Source organism: Colossoma macropomum, unplaced genomic scaffold (genome assembly GCF_904425465.1).
Source record: "Colossoma macropomum unplaced genomic scaffold, Colossoma_macropomum, whole genome shotgun sequence".
Lineage (NCBI taxonomy): Eukaryota > Metazoa > Chordata > Actinopteri > Characiformes > Serrasalmidae > Colossoma > Colossoma macropomum.
The window spans coordinates 17,153,191-17,171,185 of record NW_023494785.1 but is presented as its reverse complement, the minus strand read 5'-3'; the positions used below and the strand labels follow the sequence as shown (position 1 = coordinate 17,171,185).

At 38.1% G+C, this 17,995-nt stretch overlaps 1 protein-coding gene across 1 annotated transcript in view; it reads right to left on the bottom strand.

Annotated features, from left to right (window-relative positions):
* LOC118818126 (syndecan-2-like) overlaps nucleotides 1-17,995 on the bottom strand; it is a 34,048-nt gene that overhangs the window by 3,166 nt on the left and 12,887 nt on the right. Inside the window, exons 2-3 of the mRNA XM_036585277.1 lie at nucleotides 3,932-4,037; nucleotides 860-1,023 (exon numbers count right to left, since the gene is read on the bottom strand). Coding sequence (XP_036441170.1) covers nucleotides 860-1,023; nucleotides 3,932-4,037 — 270 coding nt within the window. The remainder of the gene's footprint in view (nucleotides 1-859; nucleotides 1,024-3,931; nucleotides 4,038-17,995) is intronic.

The following is a 17,995-nucleotide window of genomic DNA, read 5'->3' as shown; positions in this document are numbered from 1 at the left end:
TGCTTCTTTGCCAGCCATGTGTCATTGCATCATTAGTTCACCCATAAGAGAGCTAACAAAGAAGATGTAGGGTTGACTATAGATGTGCCATTTGCATCTAGAGTGTGTTGTTGTCTCTGATCATGAAGACCAAAGACATGCCATTGCTAGCAAAGCAGACCATCATAAAGCTAAAAACAGATTTGGCAAAAAAAACATTTTGATATGTCTTAAAAAAAAACCAAGAATGTACTTGCGGGATTAGCAATAGTAAACAACCTGGGAGAACACAGAAGACTTTAGCAGTGCTTGGCTAAAGAATGCTTTCAATCATGAAGAAAAACACCTGATCTTAGCCTCACTGAACATGCATTTCACTTACAGAAGACAAGCCTGAAAGCAAAAAGCCCCTGAAACATGCAGAAACTGATACTGACTGCACTACAGTGAGAGCAGAGCATCTCCCGGGAAGATACAGAGTGTCTGGTGATATTTTAGGTCAATTATTTGTCCAATTATTTATGGTTCCTTAAAATGGGATAGGCTATATTCATATATGGTTAATCATATAGACTACAAGGTATGTTCAAGCAGACAAAGGAGAGAAAAATCTGACTTAAGACTGAGGTGAAATATTCCACAGGTTACAGTGCAGACAGAGAGTGGTGCCAGCCTGTCAACTGACTCAAACAGGTGCAATACAAAAAGAAACACAACATGTCACTGCTTGTGGGATTTCTAAGTTTTTCTTCCTGGTAGAGTCTGTGAGATATTTTGACATGCAGTGTCAAACTATGACAAGTGACAACAATAACGCCAGGAGGAAATTTCTGAATATGTCTGCTAGTTGCAATCATATTTGCATGAAATGCATTTTCACCTCTATCTCCATTTGGTCTTCCACTGTGGTGTCCATGGCTGATTCTACCTCTATGGGCGAGGATGTCTCCAGGCTGGGGCTGCTGGTCTGGGTGAAATGCTCAATGGGCTCCATATGCCGCATGGTCACCACTGACAAATCCTCATCATCAATATCACCGAAACCTGTATGCAATGAACAGGGGACATAAAATATATCAAATTCCAAATCACAGTGTGAACTATGCCCAAAAGTATCCAGACATCCCTAATTATTGAATTCAGTACTTTAAGTTGCACACACTGCTGACACAGTTATTCAATTGCGCACACACAGCTTGTATAGTCTCCACAGAAGCTTTGCCAATAGAAGGGGATACTCTGGAGCAGCCTTATGTGACCTTAAGGTCAAAATGCCCAATGATGAGCCAAATGGAGACTCAAGGGGAATAAAGCCCCTGGCATTGGGCTGTGGAGCAGTGGCACTGCAATCTCTGAAGTGACTGAGTACCTCAAATATCTTTGGGATGAGTTGGAATGGTGTTTGATCCAGAACTATTTAATCAATATCCGTACCTGAGTCAACTAATGCTCTTGTGGCTGAAAGCAATCAATGTGATTTGACTTGATTACTCACAACATCTGGTATAAAGTCTTCTCAGAAGAGTAGAGTCTATTACTGAAATAAAGGGGAACAAACTCCCTATTACAGCCCTTGATTTCAGAAGAAACATTTGATAATTATGTATCTACAAACTTTTGGACACATATTGTATTGGTACTGGGTGCAGGATGGTTAAACGTTTTAATGGAATACCGCATTATAAAACCCAATGATACATTCCAAAAATTTCAGTAAATGTGTGTCTTCTTAAATAGCCTCGTGCTGCAGTCTCCCTGCCTGTCCAGGGTGTTTCCTGCCTTCCGCCCAGTGACTGCTGGGATAGGCTCCAGCAACCCCCGCGACCCAGAAGGAGAGCAGCATAGATAATGTGTGTGTGTGTGTGCGCGTGTGTGCAGCCTCCATGCAAATCACATGCCAAGACACTATGTTTACACACTTGAACTCTGAAAAGATAATGTTTTTGTGTTAATTAAAAGGTCTATATGTATATTACCTACAGTGAAATGATTTTAATGTGTATTAGTGCTTTTTAAACATTATTTGACATATACATCAGTATAGTTTAACCATAACGCTATAATACCAAAACCTGTGATCATTTTGATCAATGATATCATGATACTAAAATTTCATCCCATTCCATCCCTAACAGGAACAAATTGAAATATTCTAGCTTCCTTAGCTCTGTTTAAATGAGCTCTGGATCAATTTTGTTTATCCGAAAGCACTGCACATAAAACAATGTGTGTACTTTCTAAAGGTTCATGTAATAGATGTACATAAATGTAGAGTAAAAACTTCTATACAGTGTTCACACCCTTCTATATAAAACAGTCCCTGTAAGTGTTGGTGTATGGTGTTGTGCTTGATTGCAGAGAGACAGAGAAGGAGCTTAATCTTTAATAATGTAGGGCTCATGTATGAAGCAGACACCTGCTGGATAACCATGGTGGTCTTGGCTGACCGCGTTTGACCGCAGGTGAAACATCTGTGCACTCATCAAACTGCTGCCATTGTCTAGAAGCCAGCAGGCAGCCCTTCTGCTTACAGTGGCCGCACAAAAGCACTCCAGTATTTGTGACTTGGCATTACAGGCTTAATGAGCTGTGTCAAACCAGCCACACTCTGGGGCTTGCCTGGGCCATTACGCCCGAGTCCAGGCACAAAAAAAACATCTTCAACAAACTTAGTGACACTGTCTCTGCACTTACAACATTAAACACAGGAACACAGTCTCATATATATGAACATATATATGATCAAATAAAGTTTATGTACAACAAACTAATTGGTTATGTTGGAATATTCACAAGCTTCTGGTGCCAGGGCCCTGAAAGTCTGCCAATCATGAGGAACCAGACAATGCTAACCAGCTTCCCATGCAAAAAAGCTTATATAAAAATATAATGCAAAAATACTGCAAAATATACTGCAATATATTCTATTTATATTTTCAAATATTCTGATCATATATCATAATATTTTTAGGTGCTTTTCAACCAGACAGTGTGGTATGGCACGGCTCTTTTACTTGTTAGAATCTAGAAATATCCGCACCATAGTCAAGTACCTGTGTCTCTTTTCCCATCAGGGACATGGTACCCAAGAAAGCAGGCCAGGTTCTCTGGAGGTTATGCATTTGGTTTTATGTGTAGAGTCAAAAACAGAGACTCTGGATGTCTAGTTTTTAAAAATCGGAGGTGTCTGACGAGTGACAATGTAGGACGATCCTGTAGTGATTGCATTTTGCTAATCAATGGGCTGCACTTTTTGTTAAATGAAAAAGTTTCAACACCCCCCCGTCAAATTAAATGTTGTGTTGATTTTCCATGTGAAAATAAGTAACACAGCCACTACAGGACACAAACAAAATTTTCTGCAAATTTTAGTGTGCAATTTCTGTTTATTTGCTAAGTGGAACGTCTTGGACAAAATAAAATGTGCACTTTTTCACATGCCTCATTTTATGTCTCATTTTTCCCAATATGTGAAATTCAGTAAATAAACAGCACTTGCATTAAACAGTAAATGTATGGTAGTGTATTTTTCATAGAGCATTTATCTTCAATCATCAAAACATGTAATTTGACCAGAGGCACACAAAATTTTGCATACAACTGTGTTTTCTGGTACGACTGGTACCTCGGCATGTAGGTTAACCAAATTCAGCACTGGGCTTCACGTACGGTACATGTCACTTGGCAATGAAAATGCATGATCATGGTTTGTAATCGTACCGTGGCGTACCACACTGCCGGGTAGAAAAGCACAATTTAGTTTTCATATGGGTCATACGCACATGAAAGCTAACAATATAGGTCAGCTAAGGACACTCCCTTAAAGGTTGCTTGCAGTAAATGTGTATGCGGCGCCAACAGCATAACCTTCAAAAGAAATCCTGCTTAAGGGAAAACTGATATTAAAAACAGTGATCCAACGCTGATATTAACTGTAATATGTGATGCTTACCTGATCCTGAGCCGGAGCTGAAGTCGTCATCATCGTCAGGAAAATCACCCGACTGCTGTTCCTCCAGATACAAGTCATCAACTAAGGCCTGACCTGACACCAGCACCTGCAAGAGTAAACACACAACATGTTTCATATAATAAACTCCCACAACTACAACGCTGAAAATCCCACAAAGAGCTGCTAAAACCGTGTCATCACAGCCACTCTTCGAAACAGTTCTTAATTTACTGACAATCATCCAGCTTCCCCGCTACAGCTTAGAGTGCAACCCATATCATCTTCTGGATTGGATTAATGCCCAAAATAGCAACTGAAATAACCAGATTTCAGGTTTTCATTCACAAGCCAAAATCCAATCAGCTGCTTTTTGAAAACTTGCACGCTTTTATCTTAAAAAAAAAAAGCATGCTAAAATATGGTGTGCATGTGCTGCTATGAGTCACCCTATAAAACCTGAAACAGTAATTGAAAAGTCAGAGGCATCAGATCGGATCAGAGTTTTCTGGACCACGTCATATGCCATTACATTTTAACATCACAAGCACAGCCTCAAAAAGAAGGCCTGGCTTGATGTTTAGGTCTCAAATGCACAATCAACATTATACTGATGAAAATACAGTATGATGACAACAGTAGATCATTTATTTCCTCGGAAGAAACGGTGGCTAACAAGTTTTGACTTTGTGAACCAAGTTCTCTTTGTACACTACTTCAATACGTTTGTAATCATTAGATGTATCCATTTAACCAACGTTACAACCACAGAGGTCTCCAAACCCCAAATCTTACATAGTGCAGCTTTAAGATTAAATTAAAAGCTTGTTTGATGTTTAAGTGGACAGGTTTTCAGGAGCTTTGGTAAAGATATTGGCAAATCTGTCACACAAACCCTCCATATATATATGCAGTATAAATGTTTTAATATTCATAGATGCTGAATAATATATTTGTAGAATACAGACAAACAAAATACTGCAAGGTCCTTCTCACTTCTGTTTCCCTGGAAACCACAAAGAAAAGCTCAGAATTTTAACATTCTGCTTTAAAACAAAATGAGCATGCAAGCTCCCTGACCTACAGAAACACTGTTCAACATTTGCTGTCTATCAAACCTTTGAGAAACAATAGGACAATAGGTTTTGGTGCTTCAACGTCGAAACAGCGTTTCAAGGCTGTGAAGAGGAGTGAGGATAAACAGAGACGGTCGCGTGCTCTCACTCAAACACTGAGCTGTGTATTGTAGTGGAAACTGTTATGAAGAAAAGCAGACTGAGCTAGGTGTGTGTTCCTTAAACCTATGAGCCTGTCTTTATTTTGTCTCTCCACGAGCTTTCTGTCAATGTGACAGCACCACAGTGCCACCATTTCACACAATAACAGGCCTTTTCAATCGTATGATGCTTTAGAAAATCTGAATGAGCAGGCAATCATCTCATACAGCAGGGGACAGGCTCTATGAACCTCACTGTCATGTGTGTTCATGTTTTCCAAAAATCAAATGGAGCAATACTGATGCTGAGTTGACAAGGCTGTGTCTAAAAAGCTCACTCATATGGAGAAATGACAATGAGGGAAAAAATGTGTGTGAGAGAGAGTGAGAGAGAGAGAGAGAGAGAGAGAGAGAGAAGAGAGGGGGGGTGAGGTTTAAAGGCAAAAGGGGCAACACAATAGCTCTGTATATTAGGGATGCATAACTGGAAGCCACAGATTTTTGCTCCAAACATGCAATCAGCAATCAGTCAATTTTTCTTTTCTTTTTTTGGCTGATCTGTATTGCAATATTATGATGTAAACAACGTGAGCCAGTTAAGTGCACTCACGCTGTATTTGAATGCTACACCTGTACCGAAATGCTGTAGCGTAATTACGCATGACTTATTGTGCTGAACAGTCAGTTGTCTCGTACTTGCAGTGTACAGCTGTGCTAGAACGTTTGCAAACTCTTTCGAATTCTCTGAATTTTTGCATAAATCGGCCCAAAAATATGACCATCAAGTCATAACAATAGGTAAAGAGAACCCAACAAAACACGTAACACAATTATATTGTTTTTCATTCATTTATTGAACAAAAATAGAACCTCTGCTTTCGGTGACTGGTGTGACCCCCTCGAACAGCAGTGACTTTAACAAAATGTTCACTGTAACTGTTGATCAGTCCTGCACATCAAGGACAGGAGGAATTCTGGTCCATTCCTCCTTACAGATGTTTGTGGGATTTCTTGCAAGAACTCCACACTTCAGGTCCTGCCACATTTCTAATGGATTACGGTCTGGACTTTGACTTGGTCATTCATGAACACAAATTTTCTTCTGCTTCAACCATTCTTCGGCAAACTGACCAGAGTGTTTAGGGTCATTGTCTTTCTGCAGCACCCACCTGCAGTTGAGCAGTTCACAGATGTATGCCTTGACTTTATTTGATTAATTTTATTTAAAAAGGCAACTGATTTTTATGTTTTAAAATGAAACACCATTTTGGACCATTAAAGAAAAAGTCATGTTAGGTTTTGCAACTTTGGCTAGCAGCAAGTGTTTACACAGTGTGAGCTTTGGGCTAGGCAATGAAATTTGCCCCACAAGAAATCGAAACGGGATCTGTCATAAAAATTCATAACTAGTGCATCCCTACTGGATCTGCTCAGAGGCACCGAGGAGAACTACAGACGATTATGACATGATTGATAGGCCAGACAGGTGATTTACCCACAGATGTTAGCCCCTTAACCACAGTAAAATCACTGCTCTCAAGCAGCTTACTGCTTTTATAAAATGGCAACAAAATACAATACAGTAAACCAGTGTTTCAGAAATAATTTGTTATTATTAATAATAATCACAATAAACAGTTATTCTGCCAAGCTATGTAGCATGATTATGGTTGTCAATCAACAAAACAAGTAAAAAACAAATGCCTTATTACTGAAGAGCTCAACTGACGCATGCAGTCATACATGTCTATGGTATTTTACAACAGCTTTGAATTTGGCTCAGCCCAACAGATTTTAGAACGAGAACCATCTGTTTCATAAAAATCACTTGAAGTCATGACCACTAATGACCAGAGCAAAAGCAACTGCTAGTGCACATTTTCACCATCTCCATAGAAACCCATAGTTTTTTTTTTACTGGCCATCATTGAGCTACCTTCAGTGGTGGCCATGCTGGAAGAAAAGGGTGTGATTATTTCAGGATTCGTCACGCCGACGAACACGCAGAACATGTAGGCAGGCTTCATATGGAGGCTGTGCTTCAGTGAGTCATGAGACCAGTGCATGCATGAATATGCGTTCCTTCCAAAATGTCAGTGCATCAGACTGTCTCAGACATCTTTCTCTTGAAATAAAATAATCCCAGTTTGCATTTATCTAACAGAATATGTGAGTGTGAATCTCTGGCACATAAATTAAGCAGATTTTCTGATGAACTGCGTAATGAAATATGATTATCCTGAAGTCTCTCCAGACAGCTGGATACCTTTTCACTAGCTTTTGGGTAATTTAAACACTGCACAATCATGCACAACTGTGTTAATGAAAGCCAAAGCCGAAGCTTTTATTAGCTGTTAGGTATGTGATATATACAGAATTTCAGCGGGTCATAAAAAATATAAAGTCTGAGCAGAGAATAGTTCTGAAGAGGACACATGAAACAGTATACATGTGAGAACGAAAGAAAGTCTACTTACAATGCTTAAAATAGAAGTACTGATGGCTGCTGGCTGTGGAAGTGATCTAAATATCACATTTTAAGTTAACATTTTAGTGAGTATGTAGGAGGATCAATTTGTAGAGAGAGAAAGAGAGAGAGAGACAGAATTAGGGCTGCACAGTTTTTGTGGGAGGAATTGAGGCAATTTCTAAATAATCCAACCCAATCTTTAACCACATCACATTTAATGGTTCACCAAGATGATTTTAATGTATTGGAAGTCATATCACAATCACAATAGGCAGCAACATACACACAGTATGGCATTTTGTCCAGTAGGATGACACAATTTATTCCGTTTTGTTTCATCATCATGATACGAGTTTCTACTATGAACACGTCAGGGCTGCAGAATGGATCAAATTACAATACACACACAACAGGAGAATGACATAATAAGATGTCTAATATCAGGTCAGTGGTAGTGTCTTGCATCCCAGTCTCCTGTGTTTTCAAAGTGAAATCCAACCTAGAGTGAATTAACAACATGATTCATTTATAGTGTCATACCTATGTCAGCAGGCAGCAAAGAAAAAGAACAATTATGGCTGAAATTAGAGGTGAGCAATATGATGATATTGTTATTGTGATAAATTTTGTTATTGTGATAATTTAAAGATTAAAGCATAATTGTTTAACTGGGTTTAATGTAGTGCATTATGTGAAATGCCGAATAATAATCATTGAGTGTGTTTACATGCACTGCAGAAAATCAGATTTTGTTAGTAATCTGATCAATGCATTTATATGCACTTGAGTAATCAGACAATGGGGAAACTCAGGTCTGCATGATTCAGGTAGTAATAGGATTTCTGCTTTTCAACCAGCCAATAAACTCACAGAGGAAGATGTGATGTAAACAAAACGTAAAACTCAAACTTCATGCCGTGATTTTATTTAAAAACATCAAGCCACTTTGCCTGAAAATATGAAAATACATCATCCAGAAGATTTAAATTCTTCATTTCGTCAAGCATATAGTTGGTTTCAGCGTCGCTCCAAAAGTGTTTTGCTGCCGTCTCACGACAGCGCTGCTTGCTTATTTCCGGTCCGCGGTCTGTTTCTGCACACGTGCGTACTGAGAAATACGAAAGAAATCTGAGTAAAAGTATACATGCACTGAGAAATCTGATTATTGAGCTAAAATCCATAAAATCCAAATTCTAGACCTTACTCCGATCTAAGAAATCGGAATATGCTGTTTACATGACCATTTAAATGATCAGATAACTGCAGCAATCAGATTATAAATTGGACTATTGAGTGTATGTAAAGGCAATCAGTGTTTTCTTAGGTGTTGACAGTAAGTTTAGTTTAAACATAGGTTTTAAACGTAAAACTACAAGCACAAAATATTGTGATAGGTATTGTGTATCATAAAAATGTTTCACCATATTGTGATATACTATTTTTTTTACATATTGCCCACCCTAGCTGAAAGTTAAAAAAGAATTCTCTTATTATTAGTCTGGGAGCATTTTAATAAAATGAAGGATGAAGTAGTTACATACAACACATGTAAGACTGACCACATTATCTCTGACCACCTGAAAATAAAACATGCTAGTGTTGATTCTGATGCAGCAGAATGGTCAGTAAACAGAAGCTTTCCCTGCTGGTGTTCTAACAAACTGAACTACTCCCTGAGGACATGCGTACGTGATCTGTCAGAATGAGTCAGTGTCACTCTTACAAGCACCACCAAAGCTCATGTTATATCACTAACGTTAGTCACCGGAATATTTTAAGTTGTATCAGTTTTTGTTAATTGAAAATATTTAGAAATCACTACTGAACACTTGGCAGCTCGTCCCATCACAGCGTGACATACTTTAGCAAAGTTAGTGTAAAACTGGTTAATCTTAAATACCACTATTTTAAAAGTTTTCACATGAAAAAATACCATCCACTCATCCTGGAAACCTATGCACACACAGCTAAAGAATGCTCTAACTAGCATGTTAATCCAATAAAATGTTGCTGCAGTCTGAAGAGCTAACATTAATCTACATATTTATTACTCTATCAGATCATTTTAGCTACTGCTTGTTACTTACAGTAGCTCAAAACTATAGGCAGCTTTAACAAAGAGCCACATTTTTTCTCTTCTGTGGTGGTAATTTAGCCATTGGTGAACATTACCTCACTTTGTCAGAATGTTGCCAAGCATTTCATTGTTATAGCTCTTCATATTTACAGGCTACATTTGAACTGATTAACTGATTAACTGATTAGACGATTTATCAAAATAGGCTTTTTTTGCAGTTCTACTGTTAAAACAAATTTGCATCCCAATAAGGAGCATTTTAAGGAATTAAACATACATTTATTCACTTTTGCTGGCCTATACAGAAAAGAAAAATAGATATGCATTCATTTTTGTAAGTATATATAGAAAAGCTGTTTAGGGAATGCTGTTTTTTACTGTTTCTTGTTTGAAAGTGTGATCTAAGTAGCAATTCATTTTTATTTCACCCTTTTATGTGTAATTTTGTTGCTTTTTGCTTAAAGAGATGTGAGTTAGATTTCATTTTAATTATAATTCTAATTATTTTAATTATAATTAATTGCCTCTCACATCACCATCACAGTATCCAAAAACTTCATCGAAATTGCATTTTATGTTCAAATCATGCAGCCCTAGACAGAAGTATGAGAGTGCGGGCTGGAGTGTGTTGAATAATATCTCCCACTCCAAAACAAACTCCTGTCAGCCATATGAAGGTGAGAGTGGCATTCCTGAGCTCTAGGCTGCAGCACAAGTGAGGTATTGTGCTCCAGTCTGAGTCGCTCTCTTTCAGCAAGCGCCAGCGCTACAGCTGGACAGGAAACGCTAAAACTCACAGGCCACTCTCTCCTCTCTGCTCCAAACAGCCTGGCCAAACACTGTCAAACACCATCTCTCTCTCACTCTCTCTCTCTCACAAACACACACACCGTTTTTCACTCTTTAACACATGCACACGTTCGGTACGCCATCACTGGCCCAGTATATTACACACGTAACACATCAAGCCTGCTGCATGCGATCGCCAAGTCCCACAGCAAAAACAGTACAGAAGAACAGACCCACTCGATGGACTTGGCCAGCTGTGATCACACTCCATTAAAGAAGGGCTGAAATGAGCTGAATAATTCAAAGACAGGAAATAACATTTTTCCAAAAGCTGAGTGATGCAAAATCTCACTGTAAACCACAGCAATGAAAATTAAACTGACGTCAACTCTGAAACCCCTTACCTTATAAACATCCCTCACACCATAATATTTCTGCAACAGCACATTAATGCCATATGGAAAGGCAGCTTCAGTGAGGTGGATACACTATGCAGAAAGGAGGCTGACCAAGACTGGACTGAAAAGGGAATTTCACTACACCATCTCCCTCAGTTACTACAAAAAATTGTTACAAATACAAAGCCTGATGCTTGACACATTGTTTTACAATTGTTTTGTGCTAATGTTTTGGCCTAAAATTATTTTTTAATCTTTTTATGGTGGAGAGATACATGCAGGGTATTCTACAGCAAAATAGTCCCCGAAAAAGCTAATCTTTTTCAGATTTAACGCTATTTTACCACTTTCAACATTACAAAACTCAGAAGACACATGTAGGTTCAGTGCCTTCTGTATTCCACTGTTCCATATTTCCTCCAGTCACTTTCAGTGTATTTTTAAAAATAATTCTGAATGATACCAAAATATTCAAATTGAATCAAATTGCAGCAAAATTTGCAATTTCATGATTCACTGAATTGTTTCCTAAAGAATCATTATATAATCAAATTATCGTCAAGTTTACTTGCCTATCATTGGAATTTCTACTAGAAACCTCATGGCCTGTGTTCACAAAGCTTATCGTAGTAGGAGTGCTGATCAACGATCTGCTCGTCAGCTCTTTATTTGTGTTGTAGACATTGTGACCCCCGGTTCCTATCAGCACCACTGTGGTGATAGGAACCATTTTACATGAAACCACTCAGAATGACATTTACATTTCAATGATTGAATTATGTGGAAAATTAGAAAAAAAATCAGAGGAATTCTCATTTAACTCTGCTGGATTAGAGCATCTGCTAAATGAACAAATGTGAAGTTCATCATTGCCACTCGCTCTACACAAGGGTCCAAATTCACGAAACAACTATCAGATTCTTCTCTTAATACTATGACTTTACTGACAAGAGCAGAACGTAGATCAGCACTCCTACCACGAGAAGCTTCGTAAACACAGGCCCCGAGGTCTCTAAGAATCCAATCCAATGACAGGTGAGAGACCTGACAATAACTGAATTAGATCACAGATCTTTGGAGAACAATTCAATGAATCATGAAATTTTAAATCGTGCCATTTAGAATTATTTTAAGAATATATACTGAATACACAAAAGTGACTGGAGGAACCATGGAGCAGTGGAGCAATACAGACTATAAAAGCAAGACACCAAGCTTTTCTTGGATTGTTATGTTTAAAAATAGAATTGTAGCCTTCGGCCAAAAAGCAAGTGCATATTTTATTGACTACTGTAATGTCATTACATTCAGTTATAAAGATTCTACCATTACAAAATCAATGCAGTTGAATCACCACCTTCAGATTAATGCACTGCGATGCATCAGTGCATTTTTGCACCTTTAGTGAGTGAGTGTTCACCACTGCAATTCCCACCTATACAATGCACACTCCTATGGACATCAAACATCTCTGTCTACACTAAACGCACATACATGGACATGCTCACACAAGCACACCCAAAAACTTCATCCAATAACTCATGTAATGGAGTGAAGTTGGCCTGTGTTTGCTTACAAAGCCAGTGCTGTAAAGAACTGACTGCTTCCAAACGCTGTTCAGTGGATTTGTTTGGCATAAGAACGTCCTGTGACAATGCTGCTATGATCAGGGTAACACCTGTTCAGTTCTATCTGCAATGAAGGACAGAAAAGAGAACAGCCAAAGAGGAGTGTGTTGAAGGCAAGCTCATTCAACACGCTAAATAAGCTCATTCAACACGCTAAATAAGCTCATTCAACACAGTAAATAAGCCTTGAATGCTACTGAACCCTGCTGAAGGAGGTGGTCTGGCTTAGAGTTCACAGTTTTCTAGGGCTGTCTCCTCCAAGCCTACTAATCAGTCGTAGCGTTCTTGGTTGACAAAGATTCAGTTTATCAACTAATTTCATTTATTGTATTTCTTTATCTACAGTCATAGACATAGATCCCTGGTACAAATGCATGTTTTGCTCATTTTCTAACTGAAAATAAGTAAACATCTACAGAGAAAACAATTCTGTCCATTATAATGCACAATTACTGTTATTTAGTGAATTTAACACACAGAAAGAAATAAAAAATAAAATGTGGCCCGTGCAAAAGTTACGGCACATTTATTTTATGTATATATATATATATATTATATATTTTATGCTTTATTGTTTTCAATTTGTTAAATTCAGCAAATTCAGCAAATAACATTCATATTTCATACAACAAATTCAAATGTCAAGTTTAAGTTTGGTCTCTGTAGAGAAATGTGTAGAAAGCTTTAAAAAGCATAAAAAATTGAGTATGTTACAATTTCTATACATATCAAAAAATAAATAAAATAAAATAAACTAAACATTTGAGACTGTGTGTGGACATTTACAACTGTATTATTCATATGCCCTTTTCAAGCTTTCATCATCTTTACTCAGGCTTTCACTAACATCTTTTTAACCTTCAGTGACCAAAACTAGGCATCTGGGTGCATCCTATCAGAGCGGGAGGGGCTTATGCTATGAACACTCACACTCAAATGACTGGGCTTTTTGTCTGACGTGTTTAATTCTAGAATTGGGAGCCAAATTAATCTTTACAGTATATAATTAGAGCTCAAGATATGTTTAACACATAAAATATGAAAAACTGAATTGAATCTTGAACTCAGAATCAAAGTCATGTTTTGCATGAAAATATGTGTATCATTACATGCCTAATAAAAATGCCTTTAAAAACACAAAGCAAAATGAAAGCTTGGTGTAGACTAGCAGTTCACAGTGTTTAATATTATGGCTATTTATTTTTGGCGAGAATACACCAACTTGAAAATTAGGCCTTCAGGTTGAATAAGAAGCAGCTTTGACAGTATAATAGATTTCAGACTGTAGTCTGCTCAGTGTAGGTATATTATAGTCACTCTGCCAGATGTGGCACACCACACCTAATACCTGACAGGATTAGGCCAGACATCAAAACCACAGATGAGTGTCTAGAGAGCTGAGCTGCAGAAACAATGTGGGAGTTTTTCAGCTTCAGGCTGCCGTTCAGGCCCCTCTGGCAGGCCTAAAATGATTACTGCAATCCACACATTCCCTTCACACATTCAGACCTGCATTTGCCGCTCTTAATGTAATCACAATATGAACCAGACTGCTCTGCTTCCTTTGAAATCCTTCTCAATAACCCTTAGGCCTGCCAGTGTTATTTCACTGATCTGTTTCACTTCAGCTGCTGGACGGACACCGCACATCTTTCACCACATTCACACACATATTGCACAATGATGTGGCAAAGCTACCAACTCACCTGTGACAAACTCGGACAGAGCCAAAGGCCATAATACACACCGTCTCTGACCTGCAGGACAAACTGTACCAGCACTCAAAAGACAAACATAAGCTTTGATATCAGGGAGCACATCGCTACAAAGTCAAAACGGCACATCGCTACAAAGTCAAAACGTCTTTCTGACAGTTATTAACTTGCCTGCTTATAACAAAACAGCCTGTACAATATACTATATTTGACTGCCATAATCATTAGTGTACAAACTATTAAAGGGCTTTTTTTTTTTTACACATGCTCCCGACATGTCTTTCTCTTTTTGAATTGATTCCTTCAAATAGACATCTGTCTGACGTTCTGAGAAGCAGATGGCTGAAGTGTAATGCTGGTAAATACAAAGCAGATCCCATCCATCTACACAAAGAATTGCTTTCAGTGAATAGTAATCAATACTGTGGCGCATTTAGCACAGGATAACAAGCAGAACAGTCTAGATTCATTACTGCTAGTGAGCTGAATGTGTGAGACGTGAAATAGTCACACTCGGTTGCTTCCTTCCGTCCCTAACCACGTGGTCATGTACGGTCTCACGGAGACTTGCAGACAGAGAAAGAACGAGAGAGAGAGAAAACACAAAAATTTTAAATCTCTCCAATTGTTTGACAGAATCAAAACGAATAGCAATTCACACAAACATTTTGTGGCCATTCTAGATCAAACATGGACATTTGAAGCTTGTAGAAGACATTACATGTTTTATCTGAAGCTCGTAGTAGACATAAACAAATATATTTTACTTTGTAGAAGTTTTACAGTGGCTTTTTCAGTAAAGACCACCATTTTTTACAACTGGCTAAAACCTTTTTAGGCTACAGATCATATTCACAGTCACTGAGACATCTAGGACTTCCAGAAAGCCTGGAGCTGCATTTTTTTCACAAAGTTAATCCTGCCGAATTGTAAATAAAAATGTGATCGGTTGATGCCTCTGTTTAATCCTAAATATAACCCTGAAGTCCTAACCAATGAGAAAGTTGGCTTGGCTGTATCTACCTATAACCCCGTTTCCAAAATGTTGAGATGCTGTACAACACGTAAATGAAAACAGAATGCAATGATCTGTCACACATTAAAAACATTTGGCATCTTATGAAACGAGAAATACAACAAAGGAGACCCCGAACTGTTGAGCAGCTGAAATTCTATGCTAAGCAGGAATAGGAAAACACATCACTTTCAAAACTCCAGAAATTTGTCTCCTAAGATTCCAAACACTTACAGAATGTTGTTAAAAGAAGAGGTGATGCAACACAGTGGTAAACATGCCCCTCTCCCAACTTTTCTGAAATGTGTTGCTGCCATCAAATCCAAAATTGGCATTTATTTTTAAAACAACAATTAACTTTCTCAGTTTCAACATCTGATCTGTTGTCTTTGTACTATTTTAAATTAAATATAGGGTTTAAATGATTCACACCTCATTGTATTCTGTTTTTACATTTTGCACAGTGTCCCAATATTTTTGAAAAAGGGGTTGTAGACACTATGGCAAAAAATCATGACTGGGCAGTTTTCCATTGTGTGTTTCAAGAAGTTATCCCTAACAATGAAATAAGAGTTTTACCATAATACCTACAGAGTTTAAATACAACAAGCATGATGATTTCATTAAATAAAAAAGGAATGATGTATTTTTCACAGAAATTATTAGGCCATCTACCTATTAACCCTTATTAGTGTATTACTGTCTCGTGAATAATGTCCTCTATACATCCAATTTGCCAATATGTAAATATTTAAGTGTATGTACATAATCATGTAGTAACAACATTTGAGTTTTCTTCTGCTTGTATCAATGTCATAAATTGAAAGAAATGTAAAAACGTAATCTTTCTGCAAAAAAAAAAAAGAATGAACACGTATATGAATGACAATACATTTTGATCCTACTGAAAAATCACAAAACATCTCCTGTTCTACTTACAAACACAAAGGTGTTTTTCAGTGAAAGTTCTAAATGCACAACTTCAACAGAATTTCTCTGCATGTGGCAATAAGCTAAGAGTGAGTGCAGGTGGGGGATATGGCAAAAATATAACATCACAATACTTCAAGATGTTTTCACATTGCATGACACCCATCACAACAGTTAATTTTTTCATGGTTTGATCAGTCATAACAGACAAAAAAACCTCGTGCCACATTAAAAAAATACTATCAGACACTATGAATACAATGATTTTATTAAGCATTTCACATACTGAGCTACACTAATTGTAATGAAACATGCAGTTGGTGATCTTTATATACTGATGACATCCAGGATATGCTTGGAGAAGCAAATTAATATGACATAATGTGACATCATTTATCCTAATCTCCACAAATATTGTCATATTGCCCACCCCATGAGTGAGTCAGTAATATTTGTGAATGCTCTAGTTATCCTATCCTTAACTTATTATTATTTAAAAGCACATCAGTACATACTATAAAACAGTACAAGAGTTTACTTAGAAACACAGTGTTTGTAGTACAGTACAGGCGGTATGTAAGTTGTGTGTTCATGCAGTGGTCTTCATGTGTGAAGCAGGCCTGCAACACTGCAGTGAGGGTGGGATCTGTCTGCCAAGTGTGAGAATGCAGACGTGTGTGTGATATTAACCCCATCCATCTGAGCCAGCGGCTGAACACACAGCCTCACCAGCTGCTGATGCTCACCCTTACACATACACAGCCACCACGTGCAGGCACACACGCACACTAACACAGCACTGTACTCACACACATGCATGCATACACACACACGCACTGTGTACACACAGGGCAGCCTTCAGCGTCCAGAGTGAAGCAGACCAGCCATGAATACAGCTATTCAGACCACAGGAATGAAAACTATTCTTAATATTCCTGCTCAAACACAGGTGCTGAACAGAGAGAGAGAGAGAGAGAGAGAGAGAGAGAGAGAGAGAGAGAAATGAAAGAGAAATAAAAGAGAAATAAAGGAGAAATAGAGAGAGAAAAACTGAAGAGAGGAATAGGAAGAGAGAAAGACAGAGAGAATGAGACACGGAGAAAGAGTGAAAAAAGGAGAGAGAGAGAAATGGAAAGAAAAAGAGAGAGAACAAAAAAGAGTAAGACAGAGAGAAATAAAAGAGAAATGGTGAAAGAGACAGAAAGTGAGAAAGAGAAAGAGTGTGTGCGTGTGTGTGTGAGAGAGAGAGGGATAGAGAGACAGACAGTGAGAAAGAGAAAGAGTGTGTGCGTGTGTGTGTGAGAGAGAGAGGGATAGAGAGACAGACAGTGAGATACAATTAAAGAGAGAGTGTGTATGTGTATGTGCGTGTGAGAGAGAGAGAGAGAGAGAGAGAGAGAGAGAGAGAGAGAGAGAGAGAGAGAGAGAGACAATGAAGAAAGAAAGAAAGAGAGAGGGAGTGTGTGAGAGAGAGAGAGGGACAGAGAGAGAGAGAGTCATTTAGAATAAGGTTTTATGACCTATGATTTAAACAGCAGGAGAAGCGGAAGACTGGCTTTTTTGTTCAACAGAAAGTTGAGGTGTCGCACCTGTGGAGCAGGTGAATAGACTGAACACACACACATTAATGTGAAACGGTGTGAAATTTACTTCCCTCAGATGGAAGCTGAGAGTTCATGACCTAGTCATGACTTTTTTAAACAGACGTTAACGCACATCTAATCAAACCAAAACCTAAGATCTTTACAACCAGTTTCAGTCATTTTAAATGAACTGCCTGAACTGTATATCCACTGCTTAGTGCATTTATAGTGGAAAATACACAAGAT